Source organism: Mytilus galloprovincialis, chromosome 4 (assembly GCF_965363235.1).
Source record: "Mytilus galloprovincialis chromosome 4, xbMytGall1.hap1.1, whole genome shotgun sequence".
NCBI classification, from domain to species: domain Eukaryota; kingdom Metazoa; phylum Mollusca; class Bivalvia; order Mytilida; family Mytilidae; genus Mytilus; species Mytilus galloprovincialis.
In genome coordinates, this window is record NC_134841.1 from 57,352,307 (window position 1) to 57,375,115 (window position 22,809).

General features: G+C 31.2%; 1 protein-coding gene across 9 annotated transcripts in view; it reads left to right on the plus strand.

The window, feature by feature from the left end:
• Nucleotides 1-22,809, plus strand: part of LOC143072513 (dedicator of cytokinesis protein 1-like) — a 125,159-nt gene that overhangs the window by 66,916 nt on the left and 35,434 nt on the right. For 7 of the 9 annotated variants that reach the window (XM_076247467.1, XM_076247459.1, XM_076247464.1 and 4 more), the window contains 16 exons: nt 1,406-1,476; nt 2,153-2,259; nt 2,696-2,826; nt 5,693-5,788; nt 6,184-6,207; nt 7,720-7,913; nt 8,489-8,561; nt 9,357-9,457; nt 15,607-15,665; nt 16,203-16,274; nt 16,818-16,918; nt 17,441-17,526; nt 17,892-18,048; nt 18,665-18,796; nt 20,754-20,873; nt 21,400-21,489. In XM_076247467.1, coding sequence (XP_076103582.1) covers nt 1,406-1,476; nt 2,153-2,259; nt 2,696-2,826; nt 5,693-5,788; nt 6,184-6,207; nt 7,720-7,913; nt 8,489-8,561; nt 9,357-9,457; nt 15,607-15,665; nt 16,203-16,274; nt 16,818-16,918; nt 17,441-17,526; nt 17,892-18,048; nt 18,665-18,796; nt 20,754-20,873; nt 21,400-21,489 — 1,614 coding nt within the window. The remainder of the gene's footprint in view (nt 1-1,405; nt 1,477-2,152; nt 2,260-2,695; nt 2,827-5,692; nt 5,789-6,183; nt 6,208-7,719; nt 7,914-8,488; nt 8,562-9,356; nt 9,458-15,606; nt 15,666-16,202; nt 16,275-16,817; nt 16,919-17,440; nt 17,527-17,891; nt 18,049-18,664; nt 18,797-20,753; nt 20,874-21,399; nt 21,490-22,809) is intronic. The other 2 variants (XM_076247463.1, XM_076247468.1) reach the window with 1 other exon arrangement.

Below are 22,809 nucleotides of genomic sequence, written 5' to 3' on the forward strand. Positions count from 1 at the left end.
TGTTACAAAGTTTCCATCAGTCACATGTCCATTGTCCTTGACCTCATTTTCATGGTTCGGTGACCACTTGAAAAAAAAGTTCAGATTTTTTGTAATGTTAAATTCTCTCTTACTGTAATTAATAGGATAACTATATTTAGTATGTGGGTACCTTGCAAGGTCCTCATGCCCGTCAGACAGTTTTCACTTGACCTCGACCTCATTTCATGGATCAGTGAACAAGGTTAAGTTTTGGTGGTTAAGTCCATATCTCAGGTACTATAAGCAATAGGTCTAGTATATTCGGTGTATGGAAGGACTGTAAGGTGTACATGTCCAACTGGCAGGTGTCATCTGACCTTGACCTCATTTTCATGGTTCAGTGTTTATAGTTAAGTTTTTGTGTTTTGGTCTGTTTTTCTCATACTTTATGCAATAGGTTTACTATATTTGTTGTATGGAATGATTGTGAGGTGTACATGTCTAGCGGGCAGATGTCATCTGACCTTGACCTCATTTTCATGGTTCAGTGGTTATAGTAATAGCTCTTTAAACTATATCAACTAGTCAGACTGCTATGAACCTAGACAGTGATTATACAAAGACCATGCATATGGCTTCACACACAGATTGGGTATGTCAATCATATAGAGGAGGAGACTGACCTCACTTGGCCTTCAGAATGATATACTAATTGCTGTTAAATAAATTTATAAGATCTGTTTTCATTCTCTGCATTTCCTCACCAAGAGTAATTGCTTGTGACATATATCTGATTAGAAAAAGATTAATGTTTCCCTGTTGAGACTCCATAACCTCAAAGTGTCAAATACCATAGAAAATATACTCAAGCTAAAACAGGTGGTCAATGATGTTAAAAGTATCAATGATGTCAGCATCTTTCACCAGATATTAATTATACTCTTGTTTGTATAAACAAAACTTATATTACATATAAGTAAGATATCAACTATATTTGGTTTATGGAAATATTTTATGATCTATATGTCAGTCGTGCAGGTTTTATTTGACCTTGACCTGGTTTTCACGGTTCATTGCTCAGTGTTAAGTTTTTGTGTTTTGGTCTATTTTCTTAAACTATAAGCAATAGGTCAACTATATTTGTTGTATGGAAGCATTGTTAGCTGTACATGTCTGCCTGGCATATGGTTCAACTGACCTTGACCTCATTTTCATGGTTCATGTTAAGTTTATGTGACAGTCGTAATAAAGCTTTATATTTAGGAGTATCAACATAATATCAATGATTAGTAAAGAAGGCAAGACATTTCAGTGTGTGCACTCTTGTTATTTATTTTACCAGTAAAATATATTATTTCATTTAGTTTTGAACCAGAAAAATTACACACACGTTGCTGATACATAAACTGTTTTGAATGTAAGTTTTATTGATTGTTTATTTTAGGGTTCAGCATTGAAGTACATGTGTTCAGCAATAAAAGATATTGCTCAGGTGTTTGATTTAGTAGAACTTAGGTAAGTTTGTTGATAAGATGATGATCATTTACAAGCAAGTTTTGGTCAGCATATTATGCCACCATTTTTACTGACAAAATTATGCAGAAGTTATGCCCCTTCAACATTTTTTATGCCCCACCTACGATAGTAGAGGGGCATTATGTTTTCTGGTCTGTTCATCCGTTCGTTCGTCCATTTGTTCGTCCGTCCATCAATCCGTCTGTCCCACTTCAGGGTAAAGTTTTTGGTCAAGGTAGTTTTTGATGAAGTTGAAGTCCAATTGACTTCAAACTTAGTACACATGTTCCCTATGATATGATCTTTCTAGTATTAATGGCAAATTAGAGTTTTTACCCCAATTTCACGGTCCACTGAACATAGAAAATGATAGTGTGAGGGGTGTTCGTGTACTAAGGACACATTCTTGTTTACTGGAGTTTTCATCTTTAATTGGTCTTGTGTAGATGATTATATAATCATTTTAATTCAAAATTTATTTTCTGTGAGTTATTGCCTTTGTTTGTTGGTTTGCAATATGTATTTCAACATGAGAATTCTCATAAAAAATTGACTAGAGATACCCAAAACATGGATCAAAACACAGGTAAAGTGAACAAGTTGGAATATATAAAAGCCACAATCAAAATTATTGTATTCTTCATGCATTTATACCTCTATTTTCTTTTGTTTTCAGTCGTTTAATGGTTGAGTTTATAAATAATGTGCCAAAAGAAAGATTAACAAAACAGAAGTTGAAGTGTATAGATGACCTTGTACATAGTGATTTATTTAAATATCCAGGTCAGTATCACTGTTGTCTTTGATATTATTTAACTGGTTCATGAAAACATTGATCATTATATGCCTTATGTTAATAGTAAAACCCAAACTGTCATGCACATAGGTTTTTAAAGGAGACACACATTTGAACTGTAGATGGATTGTTTCTCCTTACTTGAGAAATTGTATTACATTATGAATTTTACAGAGGCGTCTTTTATCTTCAGGGGAAAAACACACACATAAATTTCTTTGAAGGTAAACAATGGTATGCCTTACCAACACATCCGACCATTTGAGAATTGTATTGAACTTTTTAATTTTTTTAATTTAATATCCTAAATTATCCTCATCATATTGCCATTCATTTATCTCTTATTCATTTTTATCAATTTGTTACTTAATAATATCACTTAAGGTTCTGATATCTCTAATTTATAATATGATTTATTTACAGAATGTCGTAGAATTCTACTTTCCATGATTCTCTCTCACACCAAGTCACTGATGGAAGAAAAGAAGGAGGAATTGGAGGACTGTATACTGGTACTTAGTGATATCATGGATGTCATGTATAGTAAAGATTTTGTAAGTTGCATTTGTTAACAATTAAATTTGTATTCATTCATTCAAATTTGAGGTGACCTTGGTGGACTAGTGGTCTAAGCAGTCCAACTACTGTATCACAAGCCTGTCAACATTAGTGCATGTAACTTCAATCTTATTTACCCAATTTTCCAGTCTATGGACAGTGGTTCTCAAATCAATCAATCCATTCAAATTTTATACTAAAGACACCCTGCAAATTTATGACTAGACTACAAGAAATATAAGATGAAAGCTATATAATGGGGTGGTGTATTGACTGAAAGAACACCACTTAAATGTATAGAAATATAGGCAAAATGAAAACAAAAATCCATTTACAGTTAGCTACTAAGCTAGGACTCAAACATTTTTTATACGACCGCAAAAATTTTTTGGTCGTATATTGGTATCACGTTGGCGTCGTCGTCCGTAGTTGTAGGCCCAAATAAGCATTTTCTTGGTTTTTCGCGCTATAACTTTAGTTTAAGTAAATAGAAATCTATGAAATTTTGACACAAGGTTTATGACCACTAAAGAAAGGTTGGGATTGATTTTGGGAGTTGAGGTCCCAACAGTTTAGGAATTAGGGATCAAAAAGGGGCCCAAATAAGCATTTTTCTTGGTTTTCGCACCATAACTTAAGTATAAGTAAATAGAAATCTATGAAATTTAAACACAAGGTCTATGACCATAAAAGGAAGGTTGGGATTGATTTTGGAAATTTTGGTCCCAACAGTTTAGGAATAAGGGGCCCAAAGGGTCCAAAATTAAACTTTGTTTGAATTCATCAAAAATTGAATAATTGAGGTTCTTTGATATGCTGAAACTGTATGTAGATTCTTAATTTTTGGTCCAATTTTCAAATTGTTCTTCATTAAAGTCCAAAGGGTCCAAAATTAAACTAAGTTTGATTTTAACAAAAATTGAATTCTTGGGGTTCTTTGATATGCTGAATTTAAACATGTACTTAGATTTTTGATTATTTGCCCAGTTTTCAAGTTGGTCCAAATTGGGGTCTAAAATTAAACTTTGTTTGATTTCAACAAAAATTGAATTCTTGGTTTTTTTTTATATGCTGAATCTAAACATGTATTTAGATTTTTTTATTATGGGCCCAGTTTTCAAGTTTGTCCAAATTGGGGTCCAAAATTAAACTTTGTTTGATTTCAACAAAAATTGAATTCTTGGTTTTTTTTGATATACTGAATCTAAACATGTATTTAGATTTTTTATTATGGGCCCAGTTTTCAAGGTCCAAATCGTGGTCCAAAATTAAACTTTGTTTGATTTCAACAAAAATTGAATCCTTGGAGTTCTTTGATATGCTTAATCAAAACATGTATTTAGATTTTTGATTATAGGCCCAGTTTTCAAGGTCCAAATCGTGGTCCAAAATTAAACTTTGTTTGATTTCAACAAAAATTGAATCCTTGGGGTTCTTTGATATGCTGAATTTAAACATGTACTTAGATTTTTGATTATTTGCCCAGTTTTCTAATTTGTCCAAATTGGGGTCCAAAATTAAACTTTGTTTGATTTCAACAAAAATTGAATTCTTGGGTTTTTTTTATATACTGAATCTAAACATGTATTTAGATTTTTTATTATGGGCCCAGTTTTCAAGGTCCAAATCGTGGTCCAAAATTAAACTTTGTTTGATTTCAACAAAAATTGAATCCTTGGGGTTCTTTGATATGCTTAATCAAAACATGTATTTAGATTTTTGATTATAGGCCCAGTTTTCAAGTTGGTCCAAATCGTGGTCCAAAATTAAACTTTGTTTGATTTCAACAAAAATTGTATATGGTTTTCTTTGATATATGCTTAATCTAACCATGTATTTAGATTTTTTATGTTTGGGCCCAGTTATCAGATTGGTACATTGGGCCAGTTAATTTCTAACAGGTGGGGATGGATGGGGAGATTTTTTATCATACGTATCAGAAAAAAACATCATGAAAAACTACCTATCAGATCTAAAAATTAAGACCTATCAGATGTAGAGTTTCTGTTCATATTGGGTGAATGGGCGTTCATGGGAAAAAATGACCTATTAGAATTTTTTACTGCAAGGATATTACCCATCAGAATTTTGAATACAATACCAGATAATGCATGATACGAAACTCTCTACATTCCAAAGCACCCCTAAGATCTGACATAGGCATTTTTGTAACCCCTAAGATGTAATCATTTTTAATTATTTACTGCTGCAAGACCCTCAGAAGTTTATTGCGTATAAGTGTACGTGTCAGATGAAAAACCCAAAAATTTCACCCCAAAGATGTATAAATTTCACACCCCTCAGAAAGGACCATCCATCCCCCTTTAGCAGATATTAGCTGGAATGGCCCATTGAGGTCTAAAGGGTCCAAAATTGAACTTTATTTGATTTCATCAAAAATTGAATTCTTGGGGTTCTTTGATATGCTGAATCTAACCATGTATTTAGATTTTGGATATTTGACCATAATAGGTAATGTCCAATTTAAAATTTAAAGTTTTTAAGTTTAAGTCCTTAGACCACATTCATTATGTGTCAGAAACCTGTGTTGTGTCAACTATTTAATCACAATCCAAATTCAGAGCTGTATCAAGCTTGAATGTTGTGTCCATACTTGCCCCAATGTTCAGGGTTCAAACTCTGCGGTCGTATAAAGCTGTGCCCTGCAGAGCATCTGGTTTTGTATTTTTTTTCTTCTCCAGAATTTGTATCAACACTTATCAACAAACTTACTTTAATAAGAAAACCATGTGTGTGCTTTATTTGTCATTTTTAAAGGTGCAAAATGGATAGCAACATATAAAACCTCTGCTATACATGTTCATGCTTTTTGCTTCATGTATGATAAATTGTATATTTCAGGGTTCTCATGAGGAGGACATAGAAGAAATTATTAGAATGAATTTAAGAACTATCATTCAGGCAGCCATAATTTTGGAGAGAAAATCCAAAGTAGCAGTAAGTTTGTTTTAACACAGGAAAATTTCAACATGTGAAACTCTGGGTCTTTGTCATATCAAACCATCATATTGTCAGTAGAGAAAAAAATAAAAATAATAGCATTTATTGGTTTTTAAATATTTCTTAAATTATTTTTTTTGTTATAAGCAATATTCTTGTAATTAGAAAAGAGAATTTATTTTAACCCAATTATGATGTATCAAAAGAAATCTTCATCCAAATTCTGTAACAAATTTGAAGAATCTATGTTTCTTTTGAATAGGAAGAAAAATGCAAATTTCTAGGTTATTTCCAAATCATTTATATAATATTAAACTTTTTTCTTTCAATCTAAAGAAGGTAATGTAGGTTGTATTTAATAATATTGACTATAGAAATCATTTCATTTTTAGTCTTCAGCTGTGTTATATTGCAGGGTAATACATGTATTCCATATCACATCAGGCCAAGTTAGATAAATATTCAGTTCCTCAGGCATTAAAGTAGATTCATTTGTTTTCAAGGATTGAGAAAAAAACAGATTTTAGTGAAATTTTTATGTCATGGTTTTTGCCAAAATCTATCCAAACTAATATAATGCAACTTTGATGTCAAAATGGTTTCTCACAAATAATAATGAATCCACAGTACCTCATAAATTTCAGGGATATTGACAAAACAAAATGGGAATTAGTCCTTGCTGTTTTCAATATCTTCTTAAATTTAATTTCTCCTGGAACAAAATATAAATGGGTTTTAGGCTTCCTCATCTATTAAATATGTTGACCTGAGAATCTGAATGTTTATTATGCAAGGCCATAGCTGTTTCATGTAGTCAACACCATTAGTAGTTGCTGTGCATGTCTCTATGTTCATTCTACATCTCTTGATTATTACTTAAATACACTTTTTTTTCTTATATCAATTTCTAATATCATTTTCAGACACAAACTGTGACAAAGGAAGAATTTAAAATCTTTGTATATTTATCGAAAATATATCTGCATTTCTCATAATATTGTTTTAGTAGATAATGATTTTTGAGAGAAAACACACTATTTTCTTCTGTTTCATTTAAACATGTACATGTATCTCTGTGTATTTATTGTTATTCTTCATTGGAAAGAACATACATATCAACTCATGCATTTAAATAACACATTCTACATGCAGCATATTAACTGCATCCATAATTATGTTAATCATTGCAGAAAGGAAGTTCACAGCATGTTTTATTACGTTAATTTGTGTTTCATTGCAATTGGTAACAATATGTACTAATTGTACTAGAGAATTTATTCTTGCAAGTTTTTATCAAGTTAAATATGATGAAGTGAAAAAAAATATCAAAAAAACTTGAATATGTTTGATGGTACCCAATCTAAAGTATAAAGATGTAGTATAATTATTTTTTGTTAGAACACAGTATCTTAATTTAAGTACATATTTTAAAGAAACAAAGTTGATTTTACACAATAGTTGTTGAATTCAATCCTACCATATACAAGCTGATAGTCAAAATCCTGAAAGTCAGATGAACAAATCTGACTGTTGTGAACATAATGAAAGAAAGTTTATATTTGTTGCTCATAAACCAAGCTTCGAATGAACGTTAACAAAAAGTTGTTCGACAAGTTTAAAAACCTAAAAAAAATCTACTTTTGTTTACATTAGAAATTTATTCTATGAACATATACCTAATGTCTGAGAGGATTCTCTAAGCTTTTAAACCAGGCAGATCTGAATAGCTTTATTTAATATCAGCTAACATGTTTCATTGTAGTTATTGTAGACATTAATCCATTTAATATCACTTTCATTAAAACAAAAGTAATTATAACAGCTTTATAACATCAGTCTGCTTTAAATCTCCAAAAAGCTTTAGTAGTATTGCAGTTTATTATTTACCACGTTAAGAAATCATGGCATGAAACTTATTTCTTTTTCAGACAAGTTGTGTTGCTGTGTTATTAAGTGTTTTAAGACAAATGACAGATAGACATTATAAAATGTATGTGGAGGAGTTTTCATACACGATAGACTTACGTGATTTCCTAATGGAAATATTAATATTATTCCGAGTTCTGGTGGAAAATACAGTGTTTCCTTCAGATTGGGTAGAGATGATCATGTTACAGAATAGGTATGTTGGGGTAACATCAGTTCTTTATTGGAAAACATCATTTCTTTTTTGGGTAACATCAGTTATTTATTGGCGAAACACCAGTATATTTTTCGGGAAACAAATATATCTGTCACACTTAATGCCAGATAATGAACATAGCCACTACATATTTCTTCAGTAGCTTGAAATGAGTTGAACATGTTAGTGATTTGACATCTGTCAGATGTCAACTTCCAGTTTTCTGTATTTTGAATGACATTTAGGGATATGAATGCGTTCTTTTTTGAGCCATTATAAATTGAAGCACATATCTAAACTTCACGTGTTCTTCAGACTTTAATAAGGGCTTTGCTTAAGACTTGTATAACTGTATTAGAAATCATGATTGAATCACACAAATAGAAAGTTGAGAATACCAAATCACCTCTTTGCCTCGCAACATATTGTACTGTAATAATAGAATATGAGAGTTATTATCAATTTGTTCCATCAATTCGAAAATACATCATTTTGATGAATGTGAAGAAAAAATTATAAAAATGCATTCACATGTGACATCAGAAGTTTTTATTAAAATATTTTCTATTTTGCAGCATAATACTACGTGCCTTAAGATTTTTTGCTCACACAATTCATGAAAAGTTTTCAACAGATTTTGAGGAACAGGTACGTCCAACATTTTATGAATAATTGATTAATGACAATTAGGCTTCAATATGATAAATCCTATTGTGAATTCAATCTTTTAAAATATATTTCTGTCAAATTTGTTTGTTTTACCTACAAGGGTGGACCAGTTTTTACAAATTTCTTAAATAAAAATATATTGTAAAAGGTGAAAGAAAACTTAGACAAAACATCTTTGAGAATAAAATTTTCTTGATTTGTAATTTTTTGAAAATCTCTTATAATTATTTACTTTAATGTCAGTTAATAGTAGTAAATATTTGTAAGTTTTATATTGTAATAAAATCAATGGCAATCTTTCTGTATTGGCAATCTGTGGTGAAATCAATATCAGTCAATGTTGTACATTCTTTATCAAAACCCAACAGAAACCAAAATAAATGAAAATACTACATGGCTTTTTCCTCATCACACAACATCAACAGACACAATTCTGAGAGCTCTGCTCAATTGTATGTATTGGTTGAAGGTTGATACAGCATATGATATTGATAAAGCCAGATTGTTGAAGGCTGTACAGTGACCTATAGTTGTTAATTTCTGTGTCATTTTGTCATTTGTGGAGAGTAGTCCCATTGGCAATTATACCACATGATCTTTTTCATTGCCATATTCTCAAACAAATGATAGTGTGATATTGAAAATGGCATATTATAATCTCTATGCATATAATGATTTCTGACAGGCAATGTAGTTCGTTTTGTATTCCACCAATTTTTTTTCCCCCAATATTTCTTAATGATGTCTATAAACTCGCTCATTTTGTTCTTTCAGTTATGGAACTGTTTCTTTCATTGTGCAATATCATTCCTCACACAGAGAGCATTACAGTTAGAAATGTTCACACCATCAAAAAGAACCAAAATTGTATCACGGTAAGTTCAAATCCTTGAAGAGAGTAACACCTTTTTATTTGAGCCTGCAGAAATCATTGCAGTTTTTCATGTTACACTTGTAAGTGACCTGATAAACATTATTTTTTAAAAGGGCTTGGCATTTTAAAGAATAGATTTTCTTAAGATTGGAATTTGACAAGCAAAATTAATGAGAAAACAACCCTATGAAAGGAAAAACAGAATACAAAAAGTTTTGACATCCAGTTTGGCCATGGACAACAATATTTGTGCTTCTAAAGGCCACATTTTTTTTATTAGTTGGTTTACGGGATTCTTCTTAAAAAAGGAAGGGTAGGAGGTCGGATAAAGAATAAAAATAAAAATAATGAAAAAATATAGGGTAGGAGGTCGAAAAAAAATTAAAAATAAAAATTGGAATTAATACTGTTTTTATACGACCGCAAAATTTGAAAAATTTTTCGTCGTATATTGCTATCACGTTGGCGTCGTCGTCGTCGTCCGAATACTTTTAGTTTTCGCACTCTAACTTTAGTAAAAGTGAATAGAAATCTATGAAATTTTAACACAAGGTTTATGACCACAAAAGGAAGGTTGGGATTGATTTTGGGAGTTTTAGTCCCAACATTTTAGGAATTAGGGGCCAAAAAGGGCCCAAATAAGCATTTTCTTTGTTTTCGCACTATAACTTTAGTTTAAGTAAATAGAAATCTATGAAATTTTGACATAAGGTTTATGACCACAAAAGAAAGGTTGGGATTGATTTTGGGAGTTTTGGTTCCAACAGTTTAGGAATTAGGGGCCAAAAAAGGGCCCAAATAAGCATTATTCTTGGTTTTCGCACAATAACTTTAGTTTAAGTAAATAGAAATCTATGAAATTTAAACACAAGGTTTATGACCATAAAAGGAAGGTTGGTATTGATTTTGGGAGTTTTGGTCCCAACAGTTTAGGAATAAAGGGCCCAAAGGGTCCAGATTTAAACTTTGTTTGATTTTATCAAAAATTGAATAATTGGGGTTCTTTGATATGCCGAATCTAACTGTGTATGTAGATTCTTAATTTTTGGTCCCGTTTTCAAATTGGTCTACATTAAGGTCCAAAGGGTCCAAAATTAAACTTAGTTTGATTTTAACAAAAATTGAATCCTTGGGGTTCTTTGATATGCTGAATCTAAAAATGTACTTAGATTTTTTATTATTGGCCCAGTTTTCAAGTTGGTCCAAATCGGGGTCCAAAATTAAACTTTGTTTGATTTCATCAAAAATTGAATAATTGGGGTTCTTTGATATGCCAAATCTAACTGTGTATGTAGATTCTTAATTTTTGGTCCCGTTTTCAAATTGGTTTACATTAACGTCCAAAGGGTCCAAAATTAAACTAAGTTTGATTTTAACAAAAATTAAATTCTTGGGCTTATTTGATATGCTTTATCTAAATATGTACTTTGATTTTTGATTATGGGCCCAGTTTTCAAGTTGGTCCAAATCAGGATTCCATATCAAGTATTGTGCAATAGCAAGAAATTTTCAATTGCACAGTATTGCACAATAGCAAGAAATATCTAATTGCACAATATTGTGCAATAGCAATTAATTTTCAATTGGAGTTATCTTTCTTTGTATAGAATAGTAGTTGATAATATACGTTGGAAATTTACCAGACATGACTATGATGTCATTTTCTATTTTTATTTGCCAATAACTTTATGTAAATAACTTCATTGGAAATTTGCCAATATAAAATGTTGCTGATGAAACTTTTTTTCCTTACCTTATCTAAAATGTTTTTAGATAATGTATGTTGGACATTTGCCAGACATGACTATGATGTCATTTTCTATTTTTATTTGCCAATAACTTTATGTAAATAACTTCATTGGAAATTTGCCAATATAAAATGTTGCTGATGAAGTTTTTTTTATTGTTTTATACAATAAACAATGTATATTCACTTTTACTACCAACCAATCTTTACCATTCAGTGATAACAAGCACTTTATTTTACATTTTAATATCTTATGATGTATTTAAAAGAGTAGTTATTGTTGCAAACTCCATTAGAAATTTGAATTGATATCAGTTTTGGAAAAAGGGAAACGGGGATGTGAAAAAAAGGGGGGGGGGGGGGTTTAAATTTTTCTCATTTCAGATTTCATAAATAAAAAGAAAATTTCTTCAAACATTTTTTTGAGAGGATTCTTATTCAACAGCATAGTGAATTGCTCAAAGGCAAAAAAAAAACTTTTAAGTTCATTAGACCACATTCATTCTGTGTCAGAAACCTATGCTGTGTCAACTATTTAATTTTAGATTTAAAAAGTTTGAAGAAATCTTTAATTGATTTGTAAAATCTTGACATTTGTTTTGTGTAAAAAAAAAACATATAATGTCAAAAATTTGATCACAATCCAAATTCAGAGCTGTATCACGCTTGAATGTTTTGTCCATACTTGCCCCAACTGTTCAGGGTTCGACCTCTGCGGTCGTATAAAGCTGCGCCCTGCGGAGCACCTGGTTTTATACCAAAAATAGAGAGAAACAAACAATGACGTTGCTCTATATAATAGTATTATACTAACCATGTATGCAGATCATTTCATAATTTGGTATTAATTCTTGCTGTTAAAGTGTTTTAATTTAAATTAGATGTGTTACAAGGAGTCCAATGTCAATGTAGATTGATGAAAGCAGATATATATATATATATATATATATGTCCCTAATGAAAGGGAAGTGTCTTTTCCAATTGCATTTCTTTTTGTTCTGTGTATTTATTTATCAAATTTAGATCAGGGAGTGACAAAATTCCTCATAACACAATACAATCTTATTGAGGAAATACCATGTGCGCTCTGGTTGTCATATGCCTTCATATGTGGTACATGAAAACATGTCCTTTTTAGGCTTTTTAGGCTATTTTACACTGCTAAGTATTAGCTTATATCTCGAAGTGTTCCTGTGATTGTCCCTTTTTATACGACCGCAAAATTTGAAAATTTTTCGTCGTATATTGCTATCACGTTGGCGTCGTCGTCTGCGTCGTCGTCGTCGTCGTCCGAATACTTTTAGTTTTCGCACTCTAACTTTAGTAAAAGTGAATGGAAATCTATGAAATTTTAACACAAGGTTTATGACCACAAAAGGAAGGTTGGTATTGATTTTGGGAGTTTTGGTCCCAACATTTTAGGAATTAGGGGCCAAAAAGGGCTCAAATAAGCATTTTCTTGGTTTTCGCACTATAACTTTAGTTTAAGTTAATAGAAATCTATGAAATTTTGACACAAGGTTTATGACCACAAAAGAACGGTTGGGATTGATTTTGGGAGTTTTGGTTTCAACAGTTTAGGAATTAGGGGCCAAAAAAGGGCCCAAATAAGCATTATTCTTGGTTTTCGCACAATAACTTTAGTTCAAGTAAATAGAAATCAATGAAATTTAAACACAATGTTAATGACTACAAAAGGAAGGTTGGTATTGATTTTGGGAGTTTAGGTCCCAACAGTTTAGGAATTAGGGGCCAAAAAGGGACCCAAATAAGCATTTTTCTTGGTTTTCGCACCATAACGTTAGTATAAGTAAATAGAAATCTATGAAATGTAAACACAAGGTTTATGACCATAAAAGGAAGGTTGGTATTGATTTTGGGAGTTTTGGTCCCAACAGAATAAGGGGCCCAAAGGGTCCAAAATTAAACTTTGTTTGATTTCATCAAAATTGAATAATTGGGGTTCTTTGATATGCCGAATCTAACTGTCATGACTGTGTATGTAGATTCTTAACTTTTGGTCCCGTTTTCAAATTGGTCTACATTAAGGTCCAAAGGGTCCAAAATTAAACTTAGTTTGATTTTGACAAAAAATGAATCAGTTAGGTTCTTTGATATGCTGAATCTAAAAATGTACTTAGATTCTTGATTATTGGCCCAGTTTTCAAGTTGGTCCAAATCGGGGTCCAAAATTAAACTTTGTTTGATTTCATCAAAAATTGAATAAATGGGGTTCTTTGATATACCAAATCTAACTGTGTATGTAGATTCTTCATTTTTGGTCCTGTTTTCAAATTGGTCTACACTAAAGTCCAAAGGGTCCAAAATTAAACTAAGTCTGATTTTAACAAAAATTGAAATCTTGGGGTTCTTTGATATGCTGAATCCAAAAATGTACTTAGATTTTTTATTATGGGCCCAGTTTTCAAGTTGGTCCAAATCAGGATCTAAAATTATTATATTAAGTATTGTGCAATAGCAAGTCTTTTCAATTGCACAGTATTGCACAATGGCAAGAAATATCTAATTGCACAATATTGTGAAATAGCAAATTTTTTTTAATTAGAGTTATCTTTCTTTGGCCAGAATAGTAAGCAAGAAATATCTAATTGCAAAATATTGTGCAATAGCAAGATTTTTTTTTAATTGGAGTTATCTTTCTTTGTCCAGAATCAACTTAAATCTTTGTTATATACAATATACAATGTATATTCACTTTTTACTACCAACTGATAAATTAAAATAATCTTTACCATTCAGTGATAACAAGCAGTTTTTTTACATCTTAATATTTTATGATGTATTTAAATGAGTAGTTATTGTTGCAAACTCCATTAGAAATTTTAATTGAGATTAGTTTTGGAATAAGGGAAAGGGGGATGTGATTAAAAAAATTGGGTTCAATTTTTCTCATTTGAAATTTCATAAATAAAAAAGAAAATTTCTTCAAACATTTTTTTGAGAGGATTAATATTGAACAGCATAGTGAATTGCTCTAAGAGAAAACAAAAATTTTAAGTTCATTAGAACACATTCATTCTGTGTCAGAAACCTATGCTGTGTCAACTATTTAATCACAATCCAAATTTAGAGCTGAATCCAGCTTGAATGTTGTGTCCATACTTGCCCCAACCGTTCAGGGTTCAATCTCTGCGGTCGTATAAAGCTACGCCCTGCGGAGCATCTGGTTATAAATGTCGAAGTGATTTTAATTGTCAGGCATTCTATGACATTAATACATGTTCTGATTTTGTGTTGGGATCTTGTTCACCATATCCCATCTCTGTTCCATTAAATCTTAATGGGTACCGTGGGATGGTATTTAGGTATTTATATAATAAGACCAATTAATCAGACACCCTGGCAGCAAGTTAAAAGATCCTTCCCTTTAGTGACGTCTGGTAAGGCTATTTAAAACAAATCTGGGATGCCAGGAAGCCTTGCCAGACGTCAAAATTATTTGGACTATTACCTCATATGTGTAATGGAACTAAAACAGCCCCTTTCGACGGGTTTCAGACTTTCTGATCAACACTTGAACCAAAGTTGACCCGCCGTCAACCTCACTGACTGTCTGAAACAGGAGTTCAAATTAGCGGTGGTCCGACCTTTTAAACCAAAATTCCCAAACGATCTCAAAAATAATTTTCATTTTTATTATTCATGACTGCGATGTTCATTTTGTTCAACCGCTAGATTTACACAGAAAATCTCCAACAATTAATGTGTAAATCTAAGTAAGTATAAGTAAAATCGTATCTGGTCCTCCATTTTCAACTGGTTCCTTTTCACCGCATTAGATCATGATGAAGTGTTGACTGAACAGGGAACCGCCTTTCAACTGGTTCCTTTTCACCACATTAGATCATGATGAAACTTTGACTGAATAGGGAACCGCACGGGATTTTAGAATCCACTCCGAGGGTATTCCGACTGGAAGAAGAAAGACCGATCTTTTTTTATCATGTTTTTATTTTTATTTGTACTTCTTCAAACAGAAAAGGGTCGGCGGAATTAAAAAAAATCTTCAAAATCGTTTTTATTTTTATTTTAAAATTGTGAAAAACAGGGTTGGCGGATCCGTAAACCAACAAATAAAAAAAAAGTGGCCTGATATTTTCTTATTACATTGTACTATAAAATCATGTACTGTGGGAGCTAATTTAAAAAAAAAATTGGGGCCAATTTTCATTTATATCCAGTTTTGACAATTCTGCCTACAAGTTTGTATGTTGTTTATACTTCTCAGTCAGAAATAAGTCTACCTATGACTATCGAAATCCACAAAAATTAGTTCCCTACCCATAATAATTAATCCACAATCACAATCCGTACTATTTTATGATATATATTTCAAATGGCAAAAACGTTTTTCTGATCCATTTTTCTCCCTGTTTTTATAGCTACAAAGATATGAGAAGAGAGGCTGGGTTTGAAATTAGACACATGTGGTTTCATTTAGGTAAGTATTGTAAAGCATTACATCTTAGGAAGTCGTCCATGAGTCAAAGACATATACAGAACAGTGAAATGCTAAGAAACAAATATAAACATTTAAAAAATCCAATCAATTTGAACAATGATACTATTAGTAGTCATCTGTAAAGGTTTTTAGCTAATGAAAGAGACATTACTTATTTTATAATCAGAAGTTCTGTAGTAAAGTATTCATGTATTTTTTTTTTATGTCAATCAAGAACAAATGCATTGGGTCAGATAAAGATATTGTTTTGGTTTTTGATGGATTTATGGGCAATGGGACATATTCATTGGTGTAGGATGAATAGTAATCTTTAGATGTCATTTTTGTTGAACTTTTGTTTTGTGATTACTGTTGACCCAATATCTCCGTTCATTTATAATAACTGAAAAACTTATTATATTTTTAGGACAAAATAAACAATATTTTATACCCGCTTTGGTGGGACCAATTCTGGATATGACATTAATTCCATATATACCATTATTCATTAACTGACAAACTTATTTTATTTTTTAGGACAAAATAAACAATATTTTATACCTGCATTGGTAGGACCAATACTTGAAATGACATTAATTCCAGAACAAGGTAAGTAATGTATTTATTGTATCTGTATTCATTATCCTTTCTACTTATCAAAGACCGGGATATCAGTTTTTAATAACAAACTGCATGTCAAAATGCAAGGTTTTTATTGGTTTATATGAGGGTGATAATTAACTTTATCAAATGACTTATGTTCTATTTCCTTTCACAAGCTTCAGAGATGCTTGATCAGTTGTACGCCCTATTCAATACAAATAGTTGTTAAATATAAGAAATCATTGTTTATTACTTTTAATTTAAATTTTTAAAGACTATAGTAGTTGTAAACTATGTATAATAGATTTTTAATAACACATATCTGAAAGGTCGACAGAGAGCATGTTGTTACCCTTTAAACCATTCATGTCAACCTTGGCTTGGTATTATATATAGCAGTTTGATATTCTATAAATTTTGATAAGTCTCGACAATTCCATTTGAATGAAGTTGTATTATTCATTGATAGTTTGCCTTAAGTTAAGATATGTCTAAATTTTCACAAAAAAGTCGGCAAGGACACTTTATATGTGTTTTGTTTTATTACAGAATTACGAAAGGCTACCATACCAATATTCTTTGACATGATGTCCTTTGAATTCAATGAGATTGATTCTACAACTGGAAAAATCAAAGGAAACTTTTCTCAGGTACTTTTATGTGAATTGATAAGAAATGCACTTGTTGCTGCTTGAAATATTTGTCACTGTAAAACACAGACACACAAATTTCTTCTTTTTATGAACCAAGTGATTTCAGTACCTTCCTGAAATAAAAATGATAGCTGATTAAAAGAATAATCAAAAACTATTAAAAAAAATTATACTGTATTAGTTAACAAGCTCTTTAAGATAAACCTTTAAAATATAGATTTATATAATACTGAATTAATATAATTTTAGTAAACGGTGCAATTTGGTTTGGAATCAAGCAAGTGGTATTGGACAAAGCGATACATTTAGTTTGAGTGTAGAACTTATTTAACTTGTGTTTTTTGTTGCAATTGCATGCATTTAATCTTGTGTAAATGCAGGCAATGAAGATGAATAGCCCATTTGCCTACTAATGACACTTTATTTGATGGATTTATATGTTATAAAAATCAGATGAGCAGTTGGCCTTCATAATATTTTGAATATTCCAAATAACATTTAATGTCTATATTTAACCAGGTTGAAAATGAGTTAATTATGAAACTGGATGCTTTAGTAGAAGGTGGATGTGGAGATGAAGAATACAAAGAAATGATATATGTCATGTAAATACTTATTTTATTAATCTGTGGTTAAAAAGAATCTTAAAATTATTTTGCTTTTGTAAACTTCTGTAAGTACACTTTTACATCAGGCTACTCAAGTTAGTCAAAGTGAAGAAAAGTAAAAGATGAAAAATTTATAAAAATAAATAAGAAACAAACAAATAATTTTACTGTCCATGTATACTGTGTTAGGTATTGTTAAGCATATTTTATACAGTTTGAAAAAAAGGTGATTTTGTTTATCTTTCTTTGATATTGATCAGACCATTCAGCAACAATTGTCAATAGTACTCAAAAGAAAATAATCATTTTCATTGCATTTTAAATGTACAAACTGAAGTTCTTTTTTGCTTTTTTCTACTCAGATTATTACAGTTATGTAAAGGTCATTCAGCAATGATGGAATCAGGAGTGAGATTTGTGAATACAATCAAAGAACTACTACAAAGACTATTAGAATATAGGAAGATTATACAGAATGAGATTAAAGAACATCGAATGAGCTGTATTGTTAATCTACTGGTTAGTGGTTCAATAATCTTTAAAATTTTCACTTGTAATGGAAAAATAATCAAATTATAGGGTTGTTCCATGCAGGAATGATAGCTATTTAAAAAATAAGGTAAATGTTAAGATGGAGTTGTCACTTTGTTCCAGTTGGTAAACTTTCCCTGTTTAAACAGCAGTCTTTATTCATGTTGTACAGAAAAAAACTAGTTAAGGAAGGGACATACAACACTTTGTATTTATTTTTCTCATCTAAGTAAAGCATATGAATGCACTTTTTGTCTGTCCAATCAAAGGCCCATTTACCTAGAATAACAAGATGTAATGTTTCTCATGGTAGACAATTAAGTTAAACAGAAAAAAAAGAAGAGATTGAAGATTTAAATTCTTCTAATAGATTTTTTTGTGGACATTCAGAAATCTTCATGAATTTGTGTTCAAAAGTATCAGAAGGTGCTATTGATGAATGAATATATATACATGTATTTTCTTGTACATTTGATAGCTGTAAATACCAACATCGCAGCATATGTTATATTATTATGATTAATTTCTTTCATTTGGTTTGTTTTGTCTGTTTTCAGTATTTAAATCATTATCAAAGAATTAATCTACTATTTTATTGTTTCAGAATTTTTACCATGATATTGAAAGACAGGAAATGTACATAAGATATCTATATAAACTTTGTGACCTTCACCTTGAATGTGAAAATTATACAGAGGCAGCTTATACTATAATGTTACATGTTAATTTACTTCAAGTAAGTATAACTATGACCTTAATAATGGTTTATTGTTAAATTTTATAGTATAGTTATCTCTTTTAGCTCACCTGACCCAATCTTTACAAAAAATGTGTCTGATATCCCATCCGACCTACCAACATGGCAGACTTGGCCAAAAATAGAACATAGGGTTAAAATCAAGGCTTCCAAAAGGGTCATGTATTCCAGACATTTGTATAATGTCCGGTAAAAGTCTGGCTGGACAAAGCATAAAATTGTCATCTACTTTTTAGTTTTCAAGGCTTTCTTAAGAAATGGTCATTTTAACATAATTTGCACAAATAAAGAGTCTAATGTGGGGTTCACACATTGCCGATTATTGCTCGCGTTTGAGATCAGACAGCGATACGACACGAAAAGTGAAAAAGTCGGATTAGTAACCTCAATTATCTGGAATGTCCAATTATTGTCTGAACGCAGTCGTTTTAGTTCGTAACAGATTCCTACTGGTCGGGAAGGGTCTGAATAGTTTGGCAAGTCACGCCGACAGTTAGGTGCGTCCCGTAACATTCAGGGAAACTCAGCCGATTTTGTCTTGTCGGATTACAATCGTGCCTATGTCTTGACAGATTCTGCTGTATCGGATCGAATTCCTAACAATGTTCTGTGTATTCGGGACGGTGTCCTGTGGAACGCGAATTATCTGGAGAAATTTTTCATTGCTGTTTTTCTGCCGATTGAGTCCAGATTGCATCCAGATCTTGTCGATTGCGAACCGTTTTTGCCGAAACCGTTCCGAAACAGTCCCGTTATTAATTCTAAATTTGTCAATGATACCTACGTCAGAGTCCCGACAATTACAGAATACAATACGACTGAGACCAGACAAAGCCGTTTGCAATGCGATAGAGCGGACTGTGATAGGATTACGTTCCGACAGTACCTGATCATCCAGAGTATGCCGACAGTTTTCGATCAAATAACTTCCGTCAATCATTGGGATGGCCAATTGCCTTTTGTTTATTTAGTCTTAAGGGATTAAAATCGGGATAATATATAAAATGTCTGGCTAGCTAAAAATAATTTTGGAAGCCCAGGTTAAAATGCAGTTTTTGGCTTATATCTCTGAAACTAAAGCAATTGTAAATAAAAATATCAGCTGAGCAACACAGGTTCCTTGGAGCCTCTATTTTATTTTTTTTTAAATTTAGGATTTACTTTTTTATATCCACAGACACAAAAGTATACAAGTGGTATATACTTAAATACATACATAAATAAAAGATAACAATTGGTCAGAATTCTCTAGATATTTCCCAATTTGTATCAAAAATATCCGTTGACTCGACAGGAGTGATTGGTTTTAAATGACTTTTTTTGACAAATGGTCTGAGACCACAATTATTTCGTAGTGCATTTCTTTTAGAAGATAAATGAAAATTAAAAAAATCCCACCTGCGCTTTCTCAATTAAATTTTTACAGTGTGTTGTACTACTTTTGGGACAAATTATATCAAATTTATAGAAAACTTCATCTGCTCTAACTCAAAATATGGACAATTTTATGTTTAGGGCGTCTTGAAATCTTTTGACAGCTTCTGAAGTGCCAATTTTCAACCTTTTTCAACTGGACCAAATCACTACTTTCCTTTAAAATTCTGAACCCAAATTTTTTTACAGTGTAATTTCACCCCCTTTCTTGCAATTTGAGGTATTAAACATGGAGAAATAAATTTGGAAGCGGTATAAAAATTAATGGCAAGTAACCCACTGTCAACACTAGGGACTATAATTGTGAACAACGAAAATCAAGGGACGACAATTGTGGTCTCGAACCAAATGTTCCCCTTTCATCTTGGAACTATAATAGATAGATCGACACTTCAACAGAAAAACAAGATCTATAAAAAATATTCATATTAAAAAGAACATTAAAAAAATTGAGAAAATTGACACTATTACACAACTTTAATACTAATGTATAACTTTTTAGTGGTCAGATGAATCCTTACCACCGATGTTACAATGTAATTGGCATCTAGAGGCACAGACACAGAGACAGCTCAAAGAAATGTTATACTATGATATTGTAGGCTACTTTGACAAGGGAAAAGTAAGTACATATTATTTCTGTTTATTGATCAAACAAGCTCAAAAGCTTTTCTTCATTCAGGTCTTTTTGTTTTTTAATTTATTGTATGAAATTTATAGAAAAAAATCTAAATAATATAAAAACAATTTATATCAACAGTTAAATATTATTTTGACTTTTGGTTATGTAACAGTGGTACATGTAGTAGTTCAGAAAGCTAAGTAAATTCCATAAATTCTATAAGTTTAGAAATTATTATTGTAATTGGACAAAAGATACATGTGCAAGTTTATTTATAAGATTTCAGGAAATGCTGTATACATATAATACTATCAAAATTTTAATGCAAGTTTTTATCTTGAGACACCCATCTTGATCCAATGATAAAAAACGTGAATTTACAGTAATTATACCAGGATTTAGAAATAGTGGGATATCAGTTGACATGCCAATTTTGAATTTGTTTGTTAAAGATGCATCTTTACTTCATGCTGAAATTTAACCTCATTTATATTTTACAGAGGTTTTTTTTTGTTTTTTTTTACAGATGTGGGAAAAGGGTATTCAGCTGTGTAAAGAATTAGCCCAGTTATATGAACAAGAATTGTTTGATTATGAACGTCTCAGTGTTATACTTGTAAGTTAAAATGTACTTTTTCAATTATAAGACATGTTCAATATATCTTCTTTTATGAAATTAATGATCTTATTAAAATAGAACCATGAATAATTTTTTTCATAAAAATTTGTAAGTCAATTAATGACTACCAGGTATGCAATTTAATAAAAAAAAAAATAATTGAATGATAACCAAACGTCACAAAAAACAAAAAAGCAAGGGTTGCATCTATATGCCACTAGATTTATTTTGAAAAAGAAGAGGAGGAAACATTTCAATGCTTTTTATTTGTACAATGACCATTGATAAACAATTGTCTCAAATATTGTTAATTTAAAAGTAAAAAGTAACATGTTTAAAGACTTTTATGGATGCAATAATAATCCTAATGTCACTGACTTGATAGTAGCTATATCTTCCAGGCCTCATTTCAACCTTGAAGAATACAAACAGGTGAACATTCTTAATATCATATCTATTTCCATATCAGGGAATCTACTAATGATATATACTCAGATATTCAAATTACAAAAGGATGTATATGTGGAAAAATGTACTTGTCAAAAAAACTATGTACTTCAGCACTATAATTTTGGTTTGTTCCAGTTATTATATAAATCTTTAACTTATTTTTTATACGGCCACAAAACACCAAAAAAAATTTGCGTCGTATAATGGTATCATGTCGTCGTCGTCCGAAGACGCATTTAGTTTCCAGACAATAACTTTGGATTTAGTGAATAGATCTCTATAAATTTTTACCAGAAGGTTTAATACCACTAACGGAAGGTTTTGATTGATTTTGGGGGTTATGGTCAGAATAGTTTAGGAATTAGGGGCTAAAAAAGGGGGCCAAAAATAAGAATTTTTGTAGTTTTCAAACAATAACTTGTGTTTAAGTGGATGAATCTCTCTGAAATTATACCACAAGTGTCCATACCATGACTGGATGGTTAGTAATGACTTTGGGGTTTATGTTTCAAAATGTTTTGGAATTTGGGGCGAAAAAAAGCGAAATTAGGGGCAAAAAAGGGGAAAAACTAGGTTTTCCAGACAATAACTTAAGATTTAGTAAATGGATCTCTATAAATTTTTACCAGAAGGTTCAATACCACTAACGGAAGGTTCAGATTGATTTTGGGTTATGGTCCCAATAGTTAAGGAATTATGGGGCAAAAAGGGGGCCCAAAATAAGTATTTTTGTAGTTTTCAAACAAAAAGTTGTGTTCAAGTGGATGAATCTCTCTGAAATTAAACCATAAGTTTCCATACCATTAAGGGATGGTTAGTAATGACTTTGGGGGTTATGGCTCAAAATATTTAGGAATTAGGGGCAAA